Here is a 16,774-nt window from a genome sequence, read left to right as displayed (position 1 = left end):
GCTGTTTTCTATATGATAGAGCATTTTTTCTGTTAAAATCTCTTACAGTTTTTGTGTAAATAATTTTATAATAAAAGAAGTCAAAATAGCTGATTTCCGAAACCGGCGGGCTAAATGCGCATATTTATGTTTTAAGCTATATTTCATTTACACTTGCAATATTTTGAAATCATTTAATTGAAAATGGTAGAAACGGATGTTAAGCATACGTCAAGGCTGAAATTTTGGTGAAATTTTTTACATCACTAGTTCTTTTGCATGAAACATAGTTAAGTATGCCATATGGCCATATTTCATGGTAATATTTTGTTCATATTGTATTTCTATCAAATCAGTATGAAGTTCTTCTTTTTCCGCTGTAAAATCGTAATTTGAGCGTACATTTAATGTTTAAATGGAAGAAAGTAAAAAATTTATAAGAATAATCTATTTTTCTTGATATAGGCATTTAACCTGCCTTGATATGGGCATTCAGAACCTGTCTGTTATTCCAATATCTTATCATTTACAACTTTGCCAAAAGCTTCAATTTGTTGAAATTCCGATTTCCAGATGAATGAGAAAGAAAAACAATTAAAATTTTTGTTCACAGAATCTCTACGCACAATAATTAAAGTTCAATATATTATATCAAAACTGACAAAAATCTTGTTTGAATTTTTAAATTTTTTCGGCTTTATATAACAATTTAATTTTTTCATGCCATGTGTTAAAAGCGTATTACCCTTAAACTGCACTGATTAGATATGATGAATCTTTAGCCATATCTTCAATCGGCTGTATGCGCATATTACCCAACATGCGCATTTAGGAACACTTCCCCCTACCGTAAAACGGGGTATGATTGATCACTTTTTCAATATTTCTCGATTATTATTTCTGCTAAGGGGAATGTGGCATGTTTCATATTTTTGAAACCAGTACTGGACTCATATGAACGTAAAACAAGGTTGCAGAAATTTATTAGACTACTTCAAATTTGATTTGAAAATCGATTTCGTCTTGGTTTAGAATTTGAATCTTTGGGGCAGTCTCTAAAGTCTGCTTCATTTAATATTGGAACAAATTCTTTTGCTCATTGTGGCGCTCCTAGTGGACGGATTTGGAAACTTTTTTCACCCACGTGTCGGGAAACTCATTACCTTTCACCATGTATTTATGTCATAACACCAAACGATAGCATTTTGTAAACAATCGCCATGGAAGCCGAACGGAGAGATCAAATTGTGCACAGTTTTCTTGAAAATCCATTGTTGTCGGCATCGAAGCTAGCTAAACAGCTTAAAATGCCCAGAAATACCGTATGGCGTGTTATCAAGCAGTACAAGGAAACATTGACGACGGCTCGGAAGCAAGGTTGCCGAAAAAAATTCTGTGTTTTTGAGAAAAATAATTCTGACTTTCTGTGATTTTACCCAAAAATTCTGTGATGGATTTCTGTGCAGGCTTCTTCGATTCTCTTGATTTTTGCTCACTTTTTCTCATCTACTTGTCAAACGCCTAAGAGAAACATGCTTTCTCACACTTAAACCGATCTAGCAGCCCACGTTTTGTTGCAGAGCATTTCAAAAACACAGTCACCTAATTTCATTCTCGAAGGGAGAAATGTTCATCAGCTTCTCAGTTACTGGCTGAGAAATCAACGACCGAACAGAGATGGACGCTTCGGTTGTGGTTTATTTCAGCACTTGCTGGGGCCAATGTTGCATAATTTCATATAGAAACAGGACGGTTCAATCACACATTAAAGCTGTCCACGTGATTTGGTGAAACGGCCAAATTTCATATGCGATTTGCATTTATTTTTCTCTTAGGGGCGATGAGAATAGTAAAACTATGCCCTTGCCTTCACTGAGCAATTCATTTCACTGATCACACGTAGCGCTGATGAGGAGTTTTCAGAGTCACAAACCAACAGTGCTCTGACAGTAGAAGAGTGATCATTCGTTAGAGAAAAATTTCTCTTGGCTCTCTCAGCAGCAGATGATGAAATGCTCATTTAAAATCCCCTCACAATTATTAGGAGCGAAAAAGTTCACAGTCTCCTTTTGGGCAAGATGAGCAAAATGAAGCCTGTTTCTGTGATGCTATTTCTATGAATTTCATAGAAAAGTCATGATGAATTGGATCTTTTTCACATTTTAGTTGTGCAAAATCAATTACCATTACCAATCTCATCATACTTTTCTAATTCAAAGTAAGAAATCAAAACTTTATACTGTCCCAAAAAATTATAATTTCGGAAATCCATTTAACATTTTAAAATTCTGTGAAATCTGTGAAAATTTCAAAATTCTGTGTTCTGTGTCACAGATTCTGTGATGAAAATTTGCTCAAAATTCTGTGAAATTACAGATTTTTCTGTGATTTCAGCAACCTTGCTCGGAAGCCGCATTCGAAGCGTCGGAGTGGAACTGTCGACCGGAAACTGCGTGGGAAAGTCATCAAGGCCGTCAAGAGGAATCCCAATCTTTCTGACCGCGATTTGGCCAATAAGTTCCAGGCCGCTCACAGTACGGTGCGACGAATTCGTCTCCGGGAAGGAATAAGGTCATTCCGAGCCAGCAAACAGCCAAATCGGACGCTGAAGCAGAACAATGTGGCCAGAATCCGTGCTCGAAAGCTGTACGACCAAGTGCTGACCAAGTTCGACGGATGTATTCTGATGGACGATGAGACCTACGTGAAGGCGGACTTTGGGCAAATCCCAGGTCAAAAATTTTATTTGGCGGCTCGGGGGGATGTACCTGCAAAATTTAAGTTCGTGTTTGCGGATAAATTCGCCCGCAAGTACATGATTTGGCAGGGGATATGCAGTTGTGGACAGAAAACCAAAGTCTTTCTCACTGACAAGACAATGACATCAGAAGTCTACAAAAAAGAGTGCCTACAGAAACGGATTCTGCCGTTTATTCGTGCCCACGACCGTCCAGTAATGTTTTGGCCGGACCTCGCAAGCTGCCATTACAGCAAAACGGTTATGGAATGGTACGCAACGAACGGGGTCAGCGTAATACCGATGGACCTCCATCCCCCAAACTGCCCCCAGTTCCGGCCGATAGAGAAATACTGGGCAATCACGAAGCGGAGGCTTAAGGCAAAGGGAAAACTTGTTAGGAACATGACTCAAATGAAGAACTGGTGGAATCAAATCGCCAAAACGGTGGACGAAAAGGGTGTGCGCCGCCTAATGTGCCGTATTACGGGAAAAGTACGAGAATTTCTTCGAAACAGCAATGAATAATTTTTTTAATTTTTTTTTTATGAAAGAGTAAAGAAAATGCTACATTTGTATGAAAAACAAATTATGAATTCGTTAATAAATGACTGAACTACACGCAATTGTTTGTGTTCCAATATTAAATGAAGCAGACTTTATTTTAACGGTTTTAACGAGTTTTCTTTTTTCCTGTATATCTCACCAAAATTATTCAAAATTACTTGACTAGTCGAACTTTACAAGCAAGCTATCAAAATTCATGCTCTGAAAGGACACCCATTAGAGCTGGTGTCCCTTAGGGCAGTATACTTGGGCCAATTTTATACAATATTTTTACTTCTGACCTTCCTTATGTACCAGAAGGAAAAGGTAGAAGATTATTTGCTGATGATACTTTGCTTTCAGCCAAAGGCCGGAATTTACGGGTGGTACGCAGAAGATTGCAACAAAATTTAAATTCCTTTTTGAATTACTTGAAAATGTGGAAAATTTCTCCTAACGCTTCCAAAACTCAACTTATTTTATTTCCCCATAAGCCAACAGCAAATTTTTTAAAACCTAATGAAAATCATTCCAGAACTATTAATGGGGTTTCTTTAGAATGGTCTGATCACGTGAAGTACTTGGGACTCACACTTGATCGGAATCTTACTTCCAAAAATCTCATTGAAGATATTCAATCTAAATGTAATAAATACACTTAATCTCTTTATTCTCTCATCAACATGAAATCCCGACAGTGCCAGAGAAATAAAATGCTAATCTAAAAACAGGTGTTCCGATCAGCGATAATGTATGCAGTTCCGATTTGGTCTAGCTGCTGCGCGACGAGGAAGAAAGCCATCCAGAGGATTTAGAACAAGGTTCTGAAAATGATTTTGCGGCTTCCACCGGCTTCCATCGTAGAGATTCGCTCTCTCTACAATTAGTTTAATTTTAGGATAGTTTTTAGTTTTAAGTTTAAAATATTTTTGCCATTACAGGATGTTCTCCTACATTAAATACTTGATTGCGCTCAGCAAATTTAAGTCTTATAAATAAATTTTTATTATCCAATGACCTATAGGGCTCTGAATAGTTCATTATTGAGCTGAACACCTAATTTAATGTAATAATGTAATATAAATGTAATGATGAATTGATACAAATAAAGACATTAAAAAAACGAATTTTCTTGATCATAAAAGAAACAAAACACCTTCGTAATATTTACAAATGCTAGTAATTGATAAACTAAGGATATGGACAATGATGCTGCATAAATTAAGGGCCTTTTTTTAAAAAATCACTTACAAAGTTTTAACTACAAATAAAATTAAATTTGGCCTTCATTCAATTCTCTAATCCCTCGCACTATTCCCCTTTAATTTTTTTTCTTCAAACTTTACCATTTGACAGGGTTTCTAGACTTTTGTCCTAGACTGGCTTACTCTTGGAAAACGTCCCTATTTTCAAATATCAAAAATTTACCTCAAAATACAACAAAAACTACACCAAAACTATAAATTTACTATGGAAAAATGTTGAACCGTCACATAAATCAATCTGCTGTTTCTAAACGCTTTGATTTCATCAGGAAGGATGTTTGTTTGCGAGCCTTCGAAAAAAAGATATTTCAAGATTTTGAAGCACCATTTTTACTTACATTTGACATTTTCAAAAACAAACCATGTTTTTCCCAATTTGAAGTTTAAACATATAGGTTTCAAACGTAGAAAAAAGTTTCAAGATATTTTAACTTTGGACTTAGATATTGATGATTATGTGGAGAAATTTCATGTTGATCAAAGCTACCCCGGTGATCAATGTTACCCCGTTTTACGGTAACCCGATTTTTAAATGCAATTTGAGCAAAGGATCTAAAATAGAGTGCTCCGAATGACCCGATTTTTAAAAAGTTATGCGCTGGAGGCTAAAATTGATCCTAGGCCTAATACAAGATCTCATGCCAAATTTGGGCCAGATCGGATCACAGAAAGAGATCGCTCTACGAGCCTGAAGTTTGTATGAGATTTTGAGGCATTATTTTCGAGAGAAACATGAAAAAACAGTTTTTTATCAATAACTTTGGTGTCCTTCGGCCGATTTCTTTCGAATATGTTTTTTTTAAAGCCAAAACTATGACAAATATTCCATCCAAAGACTGAATTTCGAATAGATTTAAGATAAAGAAGTTATAAGTCTTCAAATATGGGCCCCGACTCATTAGCAGTGATGAATATCACCCTTAAAAAAGTTAGCCCATTTTTGAAGCCCAATCACTTTTTTATCTTAACTCTTATCGAAATGCAATCTTGGGACGAAATATTTGTCATAGTTATGACTTTAAGAAAAATCGTATTCAGAAGAAATCGACCGAAGGAAACCAAAGTAATTGATGAGAAAACCAGTTTTTTCATGTTTTTCCCGACAGAACAAAATGTCTCAAAATCTCATACAAACTTAAGACTCGTTGAGCGACCTCTTCCTGTGGTCAGATCTGGCCCAAGTTTGGCATAAGATCTTATACTAGGCCTAGGATCAATTTTGGCCTTCAGCGCATAACATTTCACAGATTTTAAATTTTTCATATAAATTTGGGGCAGTCTAGTAAAAGATATATATCTAGCCATAATATGACATTATCCCCAAAAAACTTGATGCAAAACATTAAAAGGAAAAAATGCGAAAAGCTATTCACTCATTCCTAAAGAAAGGTCGATAAGCGTTTGTCAAAAATAGGGAAAATTTCATCTCCATCTCACTCACACACATGAGACGTACAATGACCGGCACTTAAAAATTCACTCATCGTTTGAATGTTAAAATGCCAATATTTTGAGTTTCTCAAAATCTTTTAAAAACTTCAATGAGATCGTTGGTAAGCAGTTTATTTGAAGATAATTTTTAAATTAAAATTTATTTTTTTCATTTTTTTTTCTCAACTTAATAGCAATCAGTTTAATAAAATCCATACTTTCCTGGTGTGACATTAAAAAATCCACTTTATGGTTTATTTAATAAAAATAATAAAAACAATTAGATAACCATTACATAAAAGGCCATTATTTTTAACTAGCCGGCCCGGTGTACTTTGCTACACCTTCCAAAAATTATTGGACTTTGTGGTGCCTAGTTATTTAACTTTTCATTTATTTGCAAACAATTTTAAATTTAATTTCAAAATCATTGAAATTTTTTTTTTTAATTAAATTGCAACTTTTTTATTTTGATATCTTAATTAATTTTTTTTAGTCCGTGTTTAAATCCTTTTATAACTCTGAATTTCTTTGCTTGATCATTTTATAACTTTTTTTTTTTTTATTTGGAATCTTTGCTATCCATTGTTAATGTGGAGAGGGTCTCAAACTATCATAGAAACATTTTTTGTAACAAAATAACGTCACGGGACACTTAATTTGCCTATTCGTTCTCGAATTTTTATACAAATAATTTGATTCCATTTTCTCGATTAGCTATCGAAATATTTTTAAAAAAATCATAAGTGACCCTTTTCTCACTTTTTATCGTTCTAATGAAGAGGAAAAGGTACTAAATCATCGAAAAAACCTTTCTTGTGCTCGAATACCATCTCATGCCAAATTTGGTTTCGTTTGCTTTATTAGTTGTCGAGTTAGGCTATAAAATTTGTATCCTTCCTATCCCCTACCAGGAAAGAGCAGATCACGATCAAACATTCCGTGTATCCAAATATTCTCTCATGCTAAGTTCTGTTCCATTTGCTCGATTGTATGATTGTTACCATGTTCCATTTGTTAGATAAGTTCTTGGTTTATGCAAAACAATTGTATGTGAGCTCCCGTTTTCCCTTACTTTATCCCCAATTGAAGGAGAAAAAGTCTCAAATAAGCAAATAACCATTTTACGTATCTAAATTTCCATGCCAAAATTGTTTCCATTTGCTCTATTAGTTCCCGAGTTATGCGAAAAATTGTAAAAGAGCCCCACACTCTCCTTACTATCACCCCACTGGAAGGAGGCAGTAGAACTAAATATTCACAGAAACATTCCTTGTGCTCAAATACTCTCCCAAGCAAAATTTCGTGCCATTTGCAGGGTTAATACCCGAGTGATGTAAAAAATTGTATGGGAGCACTCTTTTCCCTTAAAATTTTTCGATTGGAGGAACGGAAGCTTTTTGAAAATATTATAGAAACATTTCTCGTAATCAAATACCTTCCCACGCCAAATTTGGTTTCATTTGCTTGATTAGTTTTTCAGTAATGCTGAAAATCGTAAAGGAGCCCCTTCCCCACTTTCTATTTCGTCACTTGAAGGCAGGAGGGGTATCAAATCTTCATAGAACTATTTATCGTACAGAAATACCCTTCCAAGCCAAATTCGGTTGCTCGAATAGTTTTCAAATTATGCTATAAAAAAGGTATGAAAGCCCCCCTCCTTCCTTCCTGTATCTTCATTGGAAGAACACGGAAACAATTTCTCGTGTTCCACTACCCTCCCATGCCAAATTTGGTTTCATTAGCTTGATTAGTTCTCCAGTTATGTAGGGGAGAACTGTACAAGACGCACCAGCGAGGTAAAATGGCCCATGCCATTCTTTCTCAAAAATACACTAACCTCGGCTCCGAATGGTGTTTTTCTACATTTTTAATGTAGCAAACGAGCATTATCATCATTTTTTAAGATGAAAAGTTCACAAAAACGACTTTAATTCTTAGAAACAGAAGGATTAATGGATTCGACTTAAAACTTGTTATTATTTATGGTTTACATATAAGGTTTTATGATAAACCAGTCTGTGCTATGTGATCCAACTGCAGCTTTTCGTTATAACACTCGTATGCACTTTCCAATGACTATTGATATTTCATCATATTTCACTAACGTCCCACAAATTTTAACTTAAATTAATCATATCAAAATCGGGGCAGAATGCCCGCAAAACCACGTGTTTTAGGATCAAATTTTGAATGCTGTTTACTTTTGAGAAAAACCAAATGTCAAAAGGAAATGTGTTTCATTTTATTTGCTGACTCCCAAATGACGATATCAATGCATAATCATAACAAATTTCGTCTTTGTTTGAGTTAAAAAGGTGCACCAAAATTTGACTCGAAAAAATTATCAGCCGCCATGTTTGCCGCGGTATCAGTCAAGAAATATAAATTCGTTGCCTACCTGAAGGCGTTTTACTTATAAGGATATAAAAAAGTGAATTTTGAAAAGCAAAATTTTCGTTGAATTAAGCAAAAATAAATGATTTTTTGCCAAAGTATGGTTAGTTTGCCAAAATACGATGAACATGTAATAAAAAAATTGATATTTCAATTACTTTATTCCGTATAATCAGTATTCCATTTCACACCACCCATTCGGCATGGTGCGTTCTGTTCACTAGTTTTGGCGTTCTACCCCGCGGCTTGTTTTCTGGCTATTTAAGATTTTCACGAAAATATTACCAAAATCGTGTTTTTAAAATATTATTTCTTTTTGAAAAGATGTAAATGTGATCCCTAAATCGTCGTGAACTTAAATAGCTGTAAATAGCGATTATGCTTAACTGGTGCGTCTTGTACAGTTTTCCCCTAAATTGTAGGCCTCCTCCTCTCTTCCTATCGCCCCCACTGGAAGGAGGGAAGGGTACCAAATATTCTTAGAAACATTCCTCGTACCCAAGTACCCACCCAAGCCAAATTTGGTTTGATTTGCTTGATCAGTTCTCGAGAACTATTACTTTTATATGAGAGACTCCCTTCCTGTTAGAGGGAGGGGTTTACCTTTTAAAAGATTTTTATCTTGTTTGAATATTTTTGCCCCAAATTTTGCAGCAAAGCAAATTTTGTGTACTGGAAATTATTTAATGGTGGTAATTTACAACAAAATTTAAGATTTTTTGTGAAATGGCTCTTTCATACATATGTAGAACTTGACTTAAAACATGGTTCAGCCAATTTTCTTCACTAGACATTTTAATCTCTAGTAGCTAAATTTTACTACCTGAACTAACGACGCTTGTAAAAAGTGTTTCCGGATGGCGGATCATACCCTTGAACCCACTTTTTCAAACATTAAATTCCTTGCTGGGATGCGAAGGTGGCCTTCTTTCTTTCATCGTCTTCTCTATTTTTCCTATCAATCTAATGACTACTAGGACGTGACCGGCGCCGATATCTTATATATAAAAATGGAGGCGTTTTCTTTGTATCACCATCACGTATAAACAGTCGGTCGGAATGAAGTGAAATTTGGTATTCGTTAATAGTTTCAAGAATCTCACTTTTTATTGAAGGTGGTCCCAATACAAGTTCAACTTTAAATGGGACACAAGCCGTACAATTTTGTTACGATTTCCATAAGAATCGATTCGCGAGCACGATGAAGTTAAGGACGTGTAGATGAAATTCAACATTAATTAAGATTTATACATTAGAAGATAAAACGAAGTTTACCGGGTCAGCTAGTTGATGTATAAAGAGAGAGCATCAATTATGTGCATTGAAATTGTTGCTAGTCCCAAGCATCATTTTTTTGACCTCTGCATAGAATTGATGGCCTCGGCGATGTGGATTTTTTTCTACTGAGCCACACCAGCGATGATTGAATTAAAAAATCTTTATTTTTTTGTTCTTGGAACTGTTCCGATAATCCCTCATTGCAATACTCAACTCAGCTAGCAGTACCAACTTTTATCAATCAAGTTTCTGATCATACATCTTAATTTTAGAAATGCATTTCGGAGTTGACGATATAAGCAAGTTTGCCGAATTCACAGAAAAACCTGTTATTTCACAGAATTTTTTAACGAATTTTCTTCACAGAATCTGTGTCACAGAATATAGAATTTTTAAAAATTCTGAACTTTGGGTTTTCCAAAATTTAAATTTTTAGGCCAACATATAGATTTTTTTACTTTGAATTATAAAAGTATGATGATATTGGTAATTTTAATTAATTTTACCCAACTTTAATGTAAAAAAAAACAATTTGTCATGAATTTTCAATGAAATCAAAAGAAATAGCATCACAGCAAACCATCACAGAATTTTTGGGTAAAAGTACAGCAGAATTTTTTTTCTCAAAAACACAATTTTTTTTTCGGCAACCTTGCGTAAATGGTGAATGTAAGTAGTCAATTAAGCTAAGCTAAATGTTTTTCGTTGTACACAAGTAAGAAATAAATGAAGTTCTCTTGGTATAAATCATTTTCGAACAAAAAACAGTTTTTTTATAAATAACATTAATGCTTGACATTTTTTTCTAACTTTTTTTTAAATTAAATAGAAAATAATTTATACATTTTTACATCATTTGCCACTTTAAAAAAATGTAAATTTTTGCTCCCAAAATCCAATAAGTAATAACTCCTAGGTGAATAAGTTTCTTTCTTTCATATCTTTACTTCTTGTTCTAAGCTAACAGTTATGATTCTCAAAGGGGAAAAATACACTCCGTCTTATGAAGGCCCAGGTAGGAAAGAGTATGCACCAGCACCAACCAAAGCTAAATTATGCAGCATCATTAATTTCAGCCCTATTTTGGCTACAATGTATGATCCTTAAATAGCAACTTCAATTTTTCATTTATTTTCTAATATATTTAGCTTTAACATATTTTATACTATTTTTGTTGTACATATTTTAAAAATACTTTGATGAATTTAAGAAAAATTGTTTGAGTTTAAAAAAAACAGCTATCAGTAATCAGTGGAGCATTTGTTTTTGAGTACATTAAATTTGAGTACATTGAACATTTCAGTCATTTAAATTATGTATAATTGTACTTTGGGATAAACAAGAATTTAAAAACCATTTATCAACAAACAAGATTTTATTTTTGCATAGTTTGATAGGTACAGATTACAAGATTGAACAACTGATTCAGGGCCGTTTTAGATTGCATGTGTCTTCAAGTCGCAGTGCGCCGGAAATCCTCATCCTTACAGCTTAATTCCGGACTTCTCGGCATCAGCACGGTACTTCTCGACGTATTTGTTATCGGGGTCGTACTTGGCCTTCAGGGCAGCCCATTCTTCCGGGCGGTTGGCTGAGAGATACTCGATGGCCTTGTCGCTGCTCTCCTTCTGCTTGGGACTACACTTGGCGCAGTCGGTTTCCAGGGCTTCCGGTAGGACACGTTTCAGCTCAGCCGCATCCGGTGGACACTTGCCTTGGTCCAGCAGGCAGTTGTAGTAGTTCTTGAAAAGACGATCGGATTTGACCACTTCCAGAACATCGATGTTATCGTATTTGTTGGTGTAGACCGTATCCTGAGCTACGACGTAGGCCATCAAGGCAGCGAAAAGGACGATGAACTTCATTCTGGAGATGATGCTGTGCAAATATTCTATCAACCGAAAGCCGAAATCGAATTGTGATAAATGCAACAAATTCGTATTGTATTTATACGGTTTCGCAAAACTGCAAGTTGTGCATTCTAATCAACACCTTCTCGAAAATTTATCCAACTCATCCTGATCCGTTTTGACGCTAGCTAAAGTTTTTTTTAGATGTGATTGAACCTACAGAATTAAAAGTCTGCTTTAAATTGAAGACTCTTGAAGAAAGCCAATAATCTTATCGAGATATTTCCATGAATGACAATTAAGAGTAGGTAAATTACAATGCAATGGTTCTGAGCAATCGAAACGATGCATATACGTATTAATTGATGTTCGAATCCGGAAATCTTAATGCTCAAATCAACCTCCGATTGGAATAAAAAAAAAACGAGCCAAGCATCACGTGGGCACCGTCATTTGAGCATAATTGCTTTCGCCGCCAGCCGGCCGGTTGTAAGTTTCATTGAAAATCATAATTTTTTCAATGATGGAGGCAGCAGCGACGACGTCATCATCCGGATCCACTAGACAGTTGTAGTTGACCGGTTCGGTTTCGGTTTTCTTAAAGTCAAGTCTAGGCAAATGTTCCTACATCCGATTGTTGTCGTTGATTTTGGATCAACTTGAGAGAAAAACTTCCCCAGCAGCGGCTGAGGATGCCTTGTTTTGGAGCATATAAATAGCTGATAGCGATCGCAGACCGGCACAGTTAAATTTGGACATTGATTCAATCTATGTAAGTTGCCGTTCGATTTCGTAAAAGCTTAACTATTAAAAAAATCTAATTTTCTTTCTACAGACTCAAAATGAAACTCTTCATCGCAGTTTTGGCCTTCGTAGTTGCCTTGGCGTGTGCCCAGGAGAACGACTCCAAATACACAACCCGGTACGATACCATCAACCTGGATGAGATCCTGAAGTCGGATCGGCTCTTCAAGAACTACTTCAAGTGCCTCATCGAAGAGGGCTCGTGCACTGCTGAGGGTAAATATCTGAAGACGATCCTGCCGGAAGCGCTGGAAACCAACTGTGCCAAATGTAGTGAGAAGCAGCATGATGATGGGATCCGTGCCATCAAGTACATGACCGAACATTGGCCAGCGGAATGGAAGCAGCTGAAGGCCAAGTACGATCCGGAAAATATCTACGTGGACCGATACCTGGAGAAGGCCGAAAAGGCTGAAATTAAGCTGTAAACCCTAAATTGTGGGAGTGTCTGTCAGACGAGGAGAGAAAAATAAAGTCTTATTTATTGAATACCTATTACCAAAATGAAGCATGATCTGTTTTTTTTTCGCAAAACCTTTCGGAATGAAAGAAAAATTTTAATTTTTGATGTCTTCAATTAAATACTTAGTCTTGATCAGTGTATGGAAACATACGCAGCTTAGGCAGTGAAGCTGTGGCTCTTTAACTCTTTAATCCCGGTTTTCAGTTCGAGTGTAAATGAACGTGAAAAAATATTATTTTATCATTAACTCAAAAACGCGAAACAATTGGCATGGTGGAATCGATGGTGAATGGTTGGAAGATGAAATTCCAGACGGATTTGTTCATTGAAACCTTCTAGAACTGTTTTTACTCCCCGAAATTCATCATGACGGGAAAATCGGAATAAAAAACAGTTCTATAAACTTTAAATGAACAAGTCCGGCTGAAATTTCATCTTTCAACCATACCCCAACGATTCCACTATGTTACAAAACCTAGTTTCGTCGCCTTGTTGAGTTATTGACGAAATAAAATTTTTCACGTTCATTTTCACGTGAAGTGTAAATGGGATTTTACGTGAAAATATCGAAAATTATCAAAAATTATTAGAATAAACATACACGGCGCAAGTCACAAGATTGTTAGTAGTGGGGTCAAATTTTTGAAGAGTGACAGATGATAATTTCTCACGCGCACTTTTTCCTACTTCTGAGCTGATCTTCACTCATTAAAACCAGTAAGTGCTTAGCGTAAAAACTTATGCTATTGCTTAAACAAAATTCTGTAAAATGTTATTTCAGGCAAAAAACTTTCTGGAAAATGATTCGTTATGGTGAAAAATTTCTGGGAAATTATTCATTCTGGTTAAAGAAATACTGAGTAGTGGTTCATCTGGGGATAAAATTCTGGAAAGTGTTTCTTTGGTGATTCAAATTCTATAGAATTTTAATTCTGGGCAAACATTTCCGGGGAAATGGAGTACAATCAACTTTAGCTAAATGGCAATATTTATATTCAAAATTTAGAATAAAAAATCAGATAAGGAATTGACGGAAACATTGATTACCGAGTAGATGATCTAAGATAGATGTTGAGACTTAGTGGTTTAGGTATGATTTTGAAATTTTCCTCAGTATCCAGTACAACATCTTGAAAAAATCTTTTATTTTAAAAAGATTAAGAACTAAAACTGAAATGATCAAACCATAAAAAAGGAAATTCAAAGCAAAGTAGTTTGCTTTTCAAGGGATTCTAAATCCCTAATATGTTTGCCGAATCCATTATTGATTTCTGAAAAAGGACTTTTAAAGAAAACTAATAACAGAAACAAAAATCAGAATAGGAATAATAGATACCAATAGTTCAAATGTGTATGAAGCTTATAAACTAAGCTTGCTAGATTGCCCGATTTTATCCGGACTTACGCGGATATTTGATACTAAAATTGGGAAAAGCCCGGATAGGCTTGTTTAAAAAAAGTTTTAGGAATTTTTTATTTTCGGGTCCAAAAATGACATTTTTTACCAAGATTCTTCAAAATAATCTTGAACGCTCTTTTGAAGACTATGAAACTATTTGGAATCCGTTGATGTGTTTCAATGAAAAAAAATATGTCAAGAGTGTCTTTCTAGATTTTTGTCGAATAATTCCTGGGTTTTGATCAAGTTTGCCAGGATATTGCCCGAATTATAAGATGAAAAATTGATGCACGTATAGGATGAAATCAACTGCACGTATATGTTGCCATGGTTATAGATAAAATAGCCAGGATTTTCCCGGCCCGGATACGCGTGGGAAAAATTCTGGCAATCTGAAGCTAAACTTTATATTTTTAAAATTTTTATATAAATATAAAAGTAGTGAAAATTCAACACATAAGTATCAAGGATCAGAAATGTACTAGGGTTTTCTGAGTCCCCATTACCTTTGAAAATTTGATAATTTTGAGGTTCGAAATGTACACCCATAGAAGATATAATTGAAAAGGCATCACTGGCAAAGAGACTCGAGCTCCCAGGCAAAATTATGCATGATTACTAGACTGAGTCGATTTGGGGTCACTTCTTAATTTCTCAAACCGTGGGGTCTAAAAAGCTTTGTTTTGGTTCAAAACTCATCCATGTTTTTTTTTGCAAAATTTTTAGGTTTGTATGAGAAAATTGAATAGTTTGTATTGAAAAATCATCGGCATTTTTGTTTCTTCTGTGGAACAGAGCTTGCTAATGGTTTTTGTGCCATTTAATTATTTATTTAAAGGAAATTTTCTGCTGAACAATTAAGTCGAAGACCGTAACTTCGTATCTTATTAGACAAAAAATTATTCGCTGTTTAACAGAGGTATGTCATTTGGCATTGATAAACAATAAATTCAATTGACACCACTGCTGAGTGCCTAGCGAGGTATGGCACGACTACTTTTCATGCAATACTTCGCTGGGCACTAGCAGTGATTTCAATTGAATTTATCGTTTATCAATGCCAAATGACATACCTCAGTTAAACAGCGAATAACTTTTTGTCTAATAAGATATGAAGTTACGGTCTTCGACTAAATTGTTCAGCGAAAAATTTTCTTCGGAGAATTGATAAATTGACACAAAAGCTATAAGCAGGCTCGGTTCCACAGAAGAAACTAAAATGATCATGATATTTCAGTATAAAATAGGCAATTTTCCCATACAAACTTAAAAGTTCAAATTTACTCATGTAAACGTTAGTAGAAAATTCTGCAAAAAATCATGAATGAGTTTTGAACCACAACAATGCTTTTACGACCCCAGCGTTTGAGAAAATCGAAAATGACCCCAAATCGACTCAGTCTAATGACCACTACATTTAAGCGAAACTAGAAAAAGATTTTATGGGATTTTCATCCTGTTGGATAATTCATCCCAAACAAAATTTGTGAGATTCGGATCCACTGCAACATCTCGTCTCGGCTTGTCAGTCCGATATCTTACCCAGTGCGCCATCTGAGTCGATTAGCAAATGAAAGTTCATTGTCATTTGGCCGGTAGTTTTTGTTTCATCCTCCTTTTCCTGTTTTTTTGATTTATTGATGGATATATAGGCTGAGCCCGTCATCCCGATATCTTAAAAATGATCTTATATATAGTTGCCTCCTCAAATATAACACATACTGATTTTTCACTGTTTGAACACTGCAGTTTAGATCTATCGTATTATTAATACTGTTAACTTCTCTCATAAATCGGAATGCTGGCTCGTTGCGACTGTAATTTGTTCTTTGATTTTCAAGAGCGTAACGTCTAGGTCGTCTAAGAGCCAAGGTACTGGAATTAGTCGTCAATCGGGAACCCAAAAAGGTCGAATTCACGATACCTCGATCTATTTTTAAAAAGAATAAAAAATCGTTGATGCGGTGCCGGTGTTCTAACAAATCCAGATCCAATAAGTGACACAGATTTTTATACTCTGGCATGTCGTCTGCCCAACCAAGATTCCTACACCCAAAATTCAGCCTCTGTGCCAATGGCGTGTAGTCAATTTCATAGCATCATTGGTACAAGAAGATAACGCAACCGGCACTGATTCGATTTGCGCCCACCGGCATTAACCTCCCAGAGCAACCGAATTGCGTATGTCTGAATGAAACAAAATAAAAACGTTTTCGCGTCCCTCCCCATCGCATCACAAGCCGAAGAAGGATGGAAATAAATACCGGCCAACACCAGGCAGCCAGCGAACCAAGCACTGTGCGTGTGAATGTAGCAAAAGCAACAACAAAAACATCCTTCTAATTCAATCCGCCGGCAAACACGGCTAAGCTGTGCGTGTGTGTTGTTGCTTTTGCTACATAACATTCCTTCAATTCATCGGCAAACAACACCGGCCAAGCTGCCCGGCTTTAGCAGCTGTGTATATGTAGCGTGTGTATGTAATAGCAGGCAGTAAGCAAAGCACAGTTCTCATTCAATGGGTTTCCCGTTCCTTCACTCCCGTTCCCTTTCCCGTTTCCATCTTAAGACAAAGGAATGCATTGAAAGGAGGCCAAACGCCGGGAAGCCGCCGTTGTACGTTTA

General features: G+C 35.7%; 2 protein-coding genes across 2 annotated transcripts; one reads left to right on the top strand and one right to left on the bottom strand.

Moving 5' to 3' along the window:
* Positions 1–10,989: 10,989 nt before the first annotated feature.
* On the bottom strand, positions 10,990–11,540 carry LOC129747175 (ejaculatory bulb-specific protein 3-like). Its single transcript, XM_055741223.1, has one exon. The coding sequence runs from the start codon at positions 11,496–11,498 to the stop codon at positions 11,118–11,120; it is 381 nt and encodes a 126-aa protein (XP_055597198.1). The 5' UTR covers positions 11,499–11,540; the 3' UTR covers positions 10,990–11,117.
* Positions 11,541–12,241: 701 nt separating this feature from the next.
* Positions 12,242–12,715, top strand: LOC129747174 (ejaculatory bulb-specific protein 3-like). Its single transcript, XM_055741222.1, has 2 exons — positions 12,242–12,255; positions 12,319–12,715. The coding sequence occupies exon 2, from the start codon at positions 12,326–12,328 to the stop codon at positions 12,713–12,715; it is 390 nt and encodes a 129-aa protein (XP_055597197.1). The 5' UTR covers positions 12,242–12,255; positions 12,319–12,325.
* The last annotated feature ends 4,059 nt before the right edge of the window (positions 12,716–16,774 follow it).

The sequence above is a fragment of the Uranotaenia lowii genome, chromosome 2 (genome assembly GCF_029784155.1).
Source record: "Uranotaenia lowii strain MFRU-FL chromosome 2, ASM2978415v1, whole genome shotgun sequence".
Lineage (NCBI taxonomy): Eukaryota > Metazoa > Arthropoda > Insecta > Diptera > Culicidae > Uranotaenia > Uranotaenia lowii.
Note: the sequence above shows the minus strand (reverse complement) of the source record. Positions and strands in the feature narration are given on the sequence as shown.

Coding starts and splice junctions, on each gene's coding strand:
- LOC129747175 (XM_055741223.1), bottom strand. CDS start 11,498: ATGAAGTTCATCGTCCTTTTCGCTGCCTTGATGGCCTACGTCGTAGCT.
- LOC129747174 (XM_055741222.1), top strand. CDS start 12,326: ATGAAACTCTTCATCGCAGTTTTGGCCTTCGTAGTTGCCTTGGCGTGT.